Source organism: Egretta garzetta, unplaced genomic scaffold (assembly GCF_000687185.1).
Source record: "Egretta garzetta isolate BGI_Z169 unplaced genomic scaffold, ASM68718v1 scaffold447, whole genome shotgun sequence".
Taxonomy (NCBI): Eukaryota; Metazoa; Chordata; class Aves; order Pelecaniformes; family Ardeidae; genus Egretta; species Egretta garzetta.
The window spans coordinates 331,731-343,283 of NW_009260397.1; the positions used below are offsets into that span (position 1 = coordinate 331,731).

The 11,553-nt window shown below is 44.8% G+C and overlaps 1 protein-coding gene across 2 annotated transcripts in view; it reads left to right on the forward strand.

Annotated features, from left to right (window-relative positions):
• Positions 1-11,553, forward strand: part of BCR (BCR activator of RhoGEF and GTPase) — a 101,781-nt gene that overhangs the window by 88,062 nt on the left and 2,166 nt on the right. For both annotated transcript variants that reach the window (XM_009643085.2, XM_035898603.1), the window contains 5 exons: positions 7,679-7,738; positions 7,872-7,981; positions 8,816-8,955; positions 10,433-10,567; positions 11,160-11,265. In XM_009643085.2, coding sequence (XP_009641380.1) covers positions 7,679-7,738; positions 7,872-7,981; positions 8,816-8,955; positions 10,433-10,567; positions 11,160-11,265 — 551 coding nt within the window. The remainder of the gene's footprint in view (positions 1-7,678; positions 7,739-7,871; positions 7,982-8,815; positions 8,956-10,432; positions 10,568-11,159; positions 11,266-11,553) is intronic.

Consider the following 11,553-nt stretch of genomic DNA (forward strand, 5'->3'; position numbering starts at 1 on the left):
GCACCAGGGAAGTTTTTTTTTTTCTGCCTTCTGATTGCCTCAGCATTGGAGATGTTTCTCCAGGTAGTGAGCTATACAGTGTGATTCACAGACGGGAAGCCAGCAGCTTTTTCCCTTTTGCCTTGTCCCCTTTGCCTACTTCAGTACCCTTATGGAATAGAAGCTTTTTCATGGAAATTCACATTTTGATCTCTGATTTGCCTGTTAACTTAAAAACTTCCAGCACAGTATATAGGAACTGCACTATCAGTAAGCTCTGGGCACTGTTAAGGATGCTCCCTTTGTGACAAAAGAGGAAGTAGTGAATATACCATCCCCTCTGTAAATCATGTGGAAGAAGTGCTGCCTTCTGTCCATGCTGGAAGTTGATTGATGTGATAGCAAGGCCTTGGAGGACAGGCTTATTGTCCTGATAACTGCCATGTCCAGAGTTTAGTGTCCATGACAACAGGCTGCATCTGGGAGAGATTTCCACTGCTGAGAATCAGCGTGGGACACTCTTGTCTATGTGGTAAATTTGTAATACAGTAGGGGAGGTGATGAGATGATTACAAACGGATGCTGCTCTCAGGGAGCTGCTGTGTGATAAAGTGCTAAAGCTCCGTGCAGGAGAAATCAGGCCACTCAGTGGAGTACAACATGGGGAGCATATGTTCCCCCTCTTCTTCCAGTTTGTTGCATTGCCTGTCCACAGCTTTAGGGAAGGTGTTTAAATGCTTGCTGTGAGGACACATTCTTTGTGTTGGATTGGCTGTTTGTTGCATGGAGCAGAGACCCTGCCCAGATACCTTTTTCTTTCTGGCACACTGAAAAATACCACCAGTTCTCCTCCATTTGCCTTTGACTCTTCCTCACTCCATGGATGACAGCTTTCTCCAACTTTGAGTGATGGTCACAGGCTGTTTGTGGGATTTCAGAAACAGGTCTGATTGAGGGCAGCCTGCAGGATCATCTCCCACCTTTATTCTAGAAGGGTTCATTGCCTAAATGAGTTCCATTAGGCCCGTTCCTTTCTCTCCCTCCTTGCAGCCCTGAGGCTGCCATGCCATTTTCAGGGAAAGCTTTTGTCACCAAATGCATGGTGGGTGTTTGAAAGAAAACTTGTGTACAAATCAGTAAATGTTAGCACAGGGTGCCTGCTATGTATGTCTCTCAGGATAACCAGAAATCTGTACGTCCCTTCTGTGAGCAAAAGCTTATTTTCCATGAAGCTGAGCAACTACAAAAGAGCAACTTTTCAGCCCTGAAATGCCCTGGAGATTTGTGTGCTTATGTTGGAGAACCCTGAAAGCACTGACCCTCTAAGTTCTTCAAATATTTTACATAGAATGATTCAAAAATGAGTAAAGTATTTTAAGTTTTCAACATTTTTTTTTTCCTCACAAAAATGGGCATTTTTATGCCCACCACTTGTGCATTCTGTTAAAACTTTTTATACTTAATAAGTAAAAATATTCTTTGGTGACACTTGAATATATTAATTGCTCCTTGATTCTCTTAGAGGAACCTAAACAGTGGAAAGTAAAAAAAGAAAAAAAAAAAAAAAAAAAATCAGTAAAAATGTTTGTGATTAACATGCAAAAGTTGCATTCTGTTGTATCCTAAAAGGCAAATGCAAAAGTTCTCTTGCTTTCAGTAAATCCCCCTTGCAATTTACAAAGAAACTTGGTGACCTCTCAGAATATCCTCTTAATTCTCAGTGGTTTCTATCCCATCAAACAACTTTTTACCGCTACTGAATAACTGCAAAGGGAAGTCATAAGAGAATCTGGTAAGATTTTGGGTTGATAAGAATTATTAAAGGGTTTTATTTTAATTTTAAAGCAAACACCATTTCTCTATTAAGAAATCACAATAATGCAACAGCAAAACGAAATTACAACCTGTGGCAGCTGAAGGTTAGCTGTGTTAGTGCTGTCAGCATCTTTTCCAGTCACTGGTTTCGTAGTCATTTTCTGTCAGGATTTTCCCAGGTGCCTTTACATTGTTTTGTTTACTTTAGAGTTGCTAGTGTGTCTAGGGCTTTCTGGGTTGTTGTTGTTGCGCTGTCGTTATTCAGCTAAAGTCTGTCATGTGTAAAGGCGCAAGGTCTGTGAAGTTGGATGAGCTTTTTTTCCTAAATTGCCTTTAGTTAAAAACTCTGGGAACATCAAGCGTCATGTCTGCATCCTCCTGCTGATAAAAACAGGGAAATTTCTGTGTTGGCTAAACTGCAATGTATTGTTAAGCCATGTATTATTGGAAAACTACACTACCGGGATTTCTGACTCACCAAATTCTCTGAGCTGCAGTGATGAAGACAATGCATCAAGGAGACGAGGACTGTTTTGGCTATGAAATGTTTATTAAATCTCTCCGTTACATAATGGCACTGGAGGAAGAAAGACTGGAAATGGGTCCATGTGGTCAGAAGCTTCCAGGAATGGGCAGCAGTTATAATAGCTCCTCTTGCTCATATTTTCTTTTCCTATGGAATCTTTTATTTACCTGTTTTTATAGCCACATGCAAGAGCTTAATCGCTTGCCAACCTGCAGGTTTTATTCGTGAAAAATAAAACCACAAGGTTTTAATATGGGGGAACCTCTTGTAAATGTAGAAGTGAACTCCTCATCAGACCTTCAGGGAATGGCAGCACTGGGTGTGCAGTGTTTGATTAGCCAGCACGCATGGTTGGGAGTTTCTGTTACATCTCAGGCATGAGAAGTACGGGGAGAAGGGGCCATTCCTGGGCACACTGTGAAACTGAAGTTACTGGGGGGTTTGGGGGAGGAAGAAATGGACATCATCTTACAGGAGGAAGCATGAGGCTTAGTTCTGTTAAAAGCGTCAGCTCCTGTCATTTTGAGCACTCTCTTTTTGTTTTTCTTTCTGTTGTTACCTTGCACTTATCTTTGGCACTTGGGATGGTGGCCCTTTTGCTCTTTGAATTTTGCACTTCATGTGACAGGCAGGTCCCCATGCTTTGAGTGTAGCAGCCTTTTGTTTGGTGCTGAGACCCTGCATCTAAGTGGGCACATATGTCAGCAAAACTGGCCTCTGCCTTGGGAACAGACTGCATGAGTAAATGGATACTTCATCCTGTGATCCGTCTTCTCCAGTTGGTGCCTCCTAGAAATACTGTTTCCTTTGGGTTTGGGTTTTTGGTTTGGGGGGTTTTGTTGTTTTGTTTGGTTTTGGTTTTTTTTTTTGCTGCATGATCAGCTCAGGTAAACCATTTCCTTCTCCGTCACAGCACTGCTGGAAAATCAGGGAGGATATGACCTTGGATCAGTCATTCTGTGGTAGCAGCACAACGCCATTCCCTCAGTTGCCATGCAAAACAATCACTCTTATCTGCTTAATTATCTGGGATGTCTCATAGCAGTGCACATAGCTATTTCAGACGTCTAGGTGGTTTTCCATGTAAAACAGATTGTCACGTGCTGAACCTCCCAAGGATCGACTCAGAAAACCTTTTGCAACACTCACGTTCATTTAAACAGTTTGCTCATGCAGAACAGTATCCCAGCAGTGAAAACAGGGTGGAAATGAAGAAGGCAATGGGTCATGTCTAAAGGGTGATGGTGGGAAAGATTAACATGTCAATGGGGAGCTTTGAGAAGAATGGGGTTATGGCTGGACTGGGAGTTTCCAGCAGCAGTGAGACTCTGACAACATGTATGTCACGTCAGTTACAATTAAAAATTGATGGAGTGTAAAGTTCCCAGGGAGATTTAATAAATGGAGGAAGCAATGCAAATAAATAGCGTAAAACACACTAACCTTAAGGCTGCCTCAGTCCTTGCTGCCAGGCATTTAATTTCCACTGATGTTTCTTCATTTTTTCCTCTTTCTGTATGCTTTCTTCTCTCTTCGGGGCTGCAGGGAGGAAATCATCAAACTCTCAGTGGTGGCTTCCTAAGACGGAGCACAGGCTCCCTTCTTAGTGTCTGGCTTCCATTTGCTATTGACCACCATCCTCCCTTCGCCTTTTTCCCAGGTCCTCACCACACTGTTCTGCACACTCAGCCTCTCCTGACTGCTCTAGGCTAATTGCCTGTCTTCGTTCAGTGCTAAGCTGCCACGAGGGCCAGACCTGCACTCAGAAATCCCTGGGGTGCTGAGTTGCTTTGTTCTGTTGTGTTTTGTGCAGGCTGCAGAGGCATTTGCTTGATTCATTACCGAATTTGGGGCTGTAGCTTGCCACTGCAAATGTCAAAGAACAGGCCACAGGGGGACTGGAGGTGCTGGGGGACTAAAGACAAACTGGTTTGTTTGTATTTTTCCTGTGCAGCATGTGCTTTTGGTGGGGACTGTGCAAACAAGCCCATCAGATACAGTCTTTGAGGGTTTTAACAGATCTGTCCTATTTACATAGGTCATGGGAACAACACAATTATTCACAGTTTCAGTGAAGATAGGATGGGTCCTTTTGTCGCTCAAACCAAGCAACTGTTTGAAGGAAATGTTTAGAGGTGCAGTAAATTTCACTGTCACATTAAGGCAGAGGCAGCCATTTCGCAGTGCTTCCCCCCACTTGAGCTGGCAAAGCGAGCGCTATGTGCTTGCTTGCTCAGAGCAGCCTCCTTTGGCACGCCGTCTGTAGGTTGCATTCTTCTACTCGTTGTTCCTTCTTCCAGGTCACTGATCTCCAAATTGGGCCAGAAGACAGCATGACCCCGTTTGTCGCAGGCCCTCTCTATGCTGGAGCATCACACTCACTAACTCTCTTCAAGAGTCTTCCGTCTGCTTTGTAACCCGTCTGTTCCAGCTGCCCTTTCCCTGTGTTGCTCTTTCTGGCCTTAGAAGGTCAGGCATCTGTAGGGTCCAGGACTGAAAGCTTGCTCAAAGTCTAAATGACATTCTTGGTTTCCTGTTGACTCTGTTATTTCCTACTGTGACTTTATCAGACTGCTAGACCTGATCTTCCTATCTCACTCACTGTTGATGAGAGTTTACTCAAGCTTTGCTCTTTCACTAGCTTCCATCATTTCACTTTGTTATTTAAAAAGAACCTTGGGGTGGGATTTTTTTTTTTTTTTTTAATTGCTGCTGTTATTGCCAGCAACTTACACAGGGTTGACTGGGGTCAGCCGACCCACTCCCTGGTGCTTGTTCTCTGTAGCTGTCTCTGTTCAACACAAGCTGTTCACCAGGAGTCAAACAGCAGGTGGGGACTGTGGGGGTCCTGCCAGCCCTGCAGCAGAGTTCAGAGATAAGGGAGCAAGAGGCAGAAGCAGGTACACCCACTGTCCTTGCTCAGCTCCAGAGAGGAAGGGTCTCTGAGCTCTCAGCTCCAGCACACTGCTTTTGCTGGTCCTTTCCAGCCATATGATATTTGCTCTTGAGACAGGGTAGGACTTTGTTTGGCTCATACTTTTTAACAGCTATTTACTTGCTTTTGTTTTGTACAGTGGCAGGAGTTCCCTGGTTATCACTGAGACATAACCAGTAATACCTGTTAGCTTAAAGAAACTGTAACTGGACCGCGCTGGGCTCTTCCTTTAACTTCTTTTGGTAAATATTCAACCCCCTCTTTCCCCTTCAGTCTTAAGTAGTCTCTTTCTTCTATAAATAATACACCCTCAGTGACTCCATCCTAAAAGCATATGGAAAACTGCTTCTGAGCTGGAGGATCGGCTGTGGCTGTGTCTATCAGCAGGGCCGTTTTGGCAGCTTAACGAGATGACTGTTTAGGCAGCTGGAGATCAAGCTTTCAGGAATACTGAGCATGGTTGCTTTTCATAGGAAACCAGACACTTCAGAAACGGTTTCCTCTTGATTCTGGGAAAGAATGCAGTTGTTGAAAGAAACCAAACTTCCAGCACGGATATTCAGGAAAGAACAGCCTAGGTTCTGGCCAACCTGTAGGGACCTTGGCCAGCCGCACAGGCGGGGGTGGATCTGTTCCGCCAGAGTTATAAGCAAGCCCTCCTGGCAAGCAGTCTTATTTGGGTTTGCTGAAGCACTGAAGCTAAGCACTGCTGCCCGTTGGCCTCCTGGACCTTTGTGCAGTCCCAAAATGTGGGAGCTACTGGTTACTGACTATTCCTTACAAGGGGTCTTCAGGAATTTCTGCCAGAGTTGCACCTACAGGAACCGGTCCAATTCGACGGGAAAGCATGTGTGTGCTGGCAGCATCCCACTGTGGGCTCACGTCCGTAACAAAGTGCGCAGGGATAAGGTTGGCCTGACTTGCTTGTCTGTTGCTTCTTGGGGTCTTTGCAGTGTGAGCAAGCAGGGAGAAGCTTTCTCTCTGCTGGTTGTCTTTTTGGGGGAGTGGGGAAGGGCGTGGGGGGACTTGTCTCTGTAACTGATGGCAGCGTTGGGCTAGTTTGTTAATGATTTGAAAAAGAGTGAGAGAGTGTGATTGCATCTAAGATCTCCCAGAATATACTGCAGCTGCCATTGTCTCAACAGTTACCTCCATCAGAGAACTCTCCCTTTGCCTGGGATTCTGCAAGAGGGAGGAGCTGTACTACAGAAACAGCTCGAGCTACTGAGTCTTCTTGTTTGCTGACAACAGTAAATTCAAAACACAGCCTAGTGTAGTTGCCTCCTGCTGGTCTTACAGTGTCTCAGTGTTCAAGAGCCAAGTGTTACAAAGCCATCTCAGGAGGCACCAAAGTCTGCTTGCTTTGGCTGGTTCTGATTGCTGATGGCTCTTGTCTCTCTTTTGCTGGTCTAGCTTGAGCGGAGTGCCACTCTTCAGCTGTTCAGATGTGTTTGGCCTCTCGCAGGCAGTTTTGGAATTGCTGGGTGATGTTTGAGTGTTGGAGTCAGCTGCTCCCCAGCCTCACAACTGTCCGCTCAAAAGAGATCAAGCAAAGCTGCAAATGGGAGATCAGGGCTTTGCATCAGAACTTGTTTCTGCTTAATGAATTCTTGCAATAGCAGGGCCAGGCATTCTCACTGCCTCCTTGCGCGATTTGAAATGGAATAGGCAGGTTGACTTAGGACAACTTTCTATGATTGCTGGGCCGATTTTCTCCATTTGTCCTCTGTCAGATCTTGACAGATATTTGGTGTGTTTAAAGTTACTTGGTTTTGTATGGATCACTTCATATTTCTCTTCCTTGATCTCCCTGTTAGGGTCATTATGTCTTTTGAATTCAGTGGAACATAGTCCTTCTTGGAAGCTAATAGCTTCATAGCCAAGAGTAATGAAGTTCTCCAGCCTGGCTTTTTATTTCAATGCAGTAATTTCACACTTGTCCAACCTCACCTGTCTCTAGAAAACTGCAGAGGGAGACAGTTTCCTCTATTTCAAATCAGAGTTATTTTGGAAACCTCTCCTCTCCTTTTCTGACTCCTAGTCCTGTGGGATGGGACAAATTTGGCTGTCTGTTAATGTGTCTGTTGTGCTACAGCAATGAATGCAGTCTTTCTTTGAAAGCTGAGGTTATTGGCTTTCAAACATAGATTTTGCTCGCTGAGGTTTCCTTTGTTGTTGAGCAGACACTGCACACGTGTTGCTGGATTTTCCATGTGAGTCTTCATCAGCCCTGCTTAGAGAACCGCACAATAGCTGAGTGTCCATTACCTGAAACCAGGGAAATGTTGGAATGTGTGTTTTCCTGCGGAAAAGAAAGAACACGTTGAAAGTGGTAGTGCTCTGCTCACTCACAGAAGCCTTTCAGGCTAGCTAATTTCTCTGAAGTCTGTTCCTAGCTCATGGGTAACTTCCATGTTTTTCAGCTGGACCCACAGGTGTTGCAGGAAAAAGATTGGCAACGCACAGTCATCTCAATGAATGGAGTAAGTATGGAAAACAGAAGTTTGCACTGCTTCTGTACCTCTCACGCTTTATTTCTTCGCTCTTCACTGCAACATTAAAAAAAAAGAAGAAGAAAAAGTGTCTGAAACGTAACAGCTGTTCTCTTTTATTCAGGTTGAAGTGAAGCTGTCGGTGAAGTTTACCAGTCGGGAGTTCAGCCTGAAAAGGATGCCATCCCGGAAGCAGACTGGGGTTTTTGGGGTCAAGATCGCTATTGTCACCAAGTGAGCTGATGGGTCACATTTCTCCCTATTGTTTTTTTTAGAAAGCCAACTGGCCAGTGGGTTGCACCTGCTTGTACCCCACTGAGGGATTTGTCAGTCCAGTCTGCTCCGCTTGGGTAGTAGTGTAGATGGCTGCGGCTGCAGAAAAGAGATGCTGTACGTTCTCTGAGCCTCATTATTTGCAGTGGAAAAAATAACGTGCCCGCAGGCTTTGAAACTGAGGGTGTTTACTTGCAGCATAGCACTTTTCTCAGTTCTGAAAACACCCCTTGCCCTTTCAGTAGTTAGCTGACTTGGTCACAAATTTCCAGGGCCACTGAACAGTGATGTTTCCTTTCCATAATCGGAAACGTTCAAGTTCTTTGGATCCTGTGGTATTTTTTTAACCCCTGATCTTTTGTCATGAATCGTTTGCCAGAAGAAACCTGTTTGTTCTGTTACATAGTTGGGGAAGTGTGGCATTTCCTCCCGATGGAATTGCATTGATTTGAAAGCAGCAGTGTTGCTCTGTATCCAGGGAGTGTTTGGGAATCCTCTGACTACCTGCGCAAAGCTGCAGACTCTGGGGGCACTAGGACCCGGCCAGCAGCGCAAGTGCTCCGGGCAGCTGCAGAACAGCCAAAGCCAGGCTGAGGCACTCAGAAAACCCCCTCCAGTTTTAAAAGGAGTTTTTCAGCTCAGTCTTGATTGCCTGCTCAGACTTTCTCCCACCCCATTTTCTAGAAGAGGTTTGCACAGGAAAATGATGGGGTGATTTTAGCCAGCCTGGCTGGCTGGGGTAACCAGCACTGGGGGCATGGGCTGTACTGAACTCCCATATCTGGCTTTCTTAAGGCGAGAGAGATCCAAGGTGCCTTACATAGTGCGCCAGTGCGTGGAGGAGATAGAGCGGCGTGGAATGGAGGAGGTGGGCATCTACCGTGTCTCTGGGGTTGCAACCGATATCCAAGCTTTGAAAGCTGCCTTTGATGTCAGTAAGTATTTGTGTCTGATGTTTTCCTTTGCACTGTGAGAACCTGCGTGAGCTCCCTGTCAGGCGGCTATGCCACTTTTAATCTTGTGTTCCCCAAGAAGCATTAAGAGGTAGAGATTCTCCCACAAGGAGAATCATTTTAACCCTGGCTGCATGTTTTATTAATGTTCTTCAACTACAGATATAGCCCAAGACATATGGTGGGACGGATCCTTGTACCAAATAATGCATTTGTTACTCTTCCCAGCAGACACGGAATGGTGGGTTTGCCTGCCTTGCCAAATCTTTGTAAACGGCAGACACCTTCCCCAGGGGAAGCGGCAGCAATCGGAAGTCGTAATTTCCTCACTGTTGTGAGGTCTCCACATTAACAGAAGTCCTTGAAATTAAGAATGTTTTGTGAAAGGAAGCCAGCAAAAAAAATGTCTAAGGTTGATTAGGAAGGGTGTTTACACAACTGGAGTTGGGTGGTCAGGGCTCCCAAGTTCTCTTAACTCTGTGTCCAGATTGATGTGCGCAGATAATAAAATTAGATAATTTTGACCAACCTTTGAAAAGCTTTCTTTGATTTTGAGCAGAAAGGGGCTCCTTCCTGGTGCTGCATTTAAAAGAATGGCATGCATGTCCCAAAAGGCATCCAAGATCAGGCAGATGAAACGCCTCCAAATTGCTGAGGTACAAAACGTGAAATTCTGCCTGACTTCCAGCCTCCAGATGATGGTCCAAGGACCACTCAAGCCACACTCCCTTTTGATGCAAGCAGTCATGATGCCTGCTCACCCTCCCTGCACTTTTTCTTCACTTATTTTGTGAAATTTCTTCCTTCTTGTATTTTCTTTTCAATCCCCCTAAGCTACCAAAGCCGTTGATTTATCAATGTGCAAGTAAGGGTGTTTCACATTGTGAAAAACAACATTTTTTCATTTCTACTAAATGCTCTTTTACACTAAGCTTCATGAAACCAGCACTGGCTCTGCTGGTTGATCTGTTTGTTTTAGGGAAAGGGGGTGTTTTTTTTGTTCTTAATAGTAACAGAACTGAAATGTGAGCCCTGAATTGCCTGTGTGCTTTAGCTACACTCAATGGGGAGTTAGCCAGCCTCAGAGTCTCTTATTCTAAGCTGTTAGAGGCAGGGAATTGGAATAACAACTGTTGTCACTAACAAAAGTTGAAATGCATATAAATACAGTAAAGCAGGGCTTGTTCCAGATCAGGCCGAGGTCACTGGCACAACATAGCTATCCCTAGGTAGCGTGCGGTTCCCTCTACTTGATTTAAAGCTATAAACTGTTTGCAGTCATTCGTGCAGTGCTTCTCAGTTGTCAGAAGGTAGCTCATTTATTCTGGAGAAATGTAAACAGGAAAGCTCTCAGCTATTTGGGCAAAGACGAAGGATAAACAAAGAGAGCCAAAGCAAGAAAAAGAATGAATGCAAGGCCAGCGGCTTCTTTACCCTGCTTCCCTCTTCCCTCTTTCAGATAACAAAGACGTGTCAGTGATGATGAGCGAGATGGATGTCAATGCCATCGCAGGCACCTTGAAACTGTACTTTCGGGAGCTGCCTGAACCCCTCTTTACAGATGAGCTGTACCCCAACTTTGCTGAGGGCATTGGTAGGTAGTAGCAGACATAACCCTGGATAACCGGGTCAGTGTTAAAGACACTGTTCTGCAGGAGGCTGCTCCTAAAGCAGTACAAACCCCGTATTTATAATGTTGGACAGAAGCCTGGAACAGACTGTTAGGGAAGTGAATGCTCTGAAGTGAGCATTGGAATGACGACGTCTTCCTATGAGCATGAATACGGGCAATTGCCGTGCCTTCTTGTAAGTCGAAAATGTCCAGGTTTCTGAAGAACTGGTCAGGAACAGAATGACAGCCTACGTCTTGTGGCTGTGCTTGCTTTTTCCCCCGTTCAGTCTTCCAGGGAAGCCCTCTTTGGGGGCGGGGGATATTCCCTGCCTTAATGCAGGGGAAAAAATGTCATAATGGTTGAAAGTCTGAAAGCACTGGAACTGCTCTGCGTGTCTGTGAAATAAAGGAAAGAGATCCTGTGGGACGGTGATGTGCAACTCTGACTTTCCAACCTGCGATATAATTACAGTCCATTCCAGACCATCCATATTTGTTGGTTTGGGAAATTACAGAGTCAGTCAAATTCTTGTTCGCTGCCTATGCTGATGTTTTGTTATTTTCTGTTTCTTAGCACTTTCAGATCCTGTTGCAAAGGAAAGCTGTATGTTGAATCTATTGTTATCACTTCCAGAACCCAACCTTGTGACATTCCTTTTCCTTTTGGACCACTTAAAGAGGTAATATGTGGATCCTTTAGACATGTATTTAATGTATAAAGCATCAGTTTTGAAAAGAGGAGCCTTTTCCTTGAATTTGTGCTGAATTACACAAATGAAGAAGCATTTGCTGATTTGTTGTGAGTGCTCATGAGATAACTATTGTCTCATACCCACCTAGTGAGGCCCTAAATCCCGAATTCCATTCCCACTCATACTGAAAGGATTAGAACCGAAGGAAAGGGGTGTAAGGAAAGTCTCAGGACTTACCTAGTGCAAATGCAAATTCCTGTTGCAATATTGATTCAA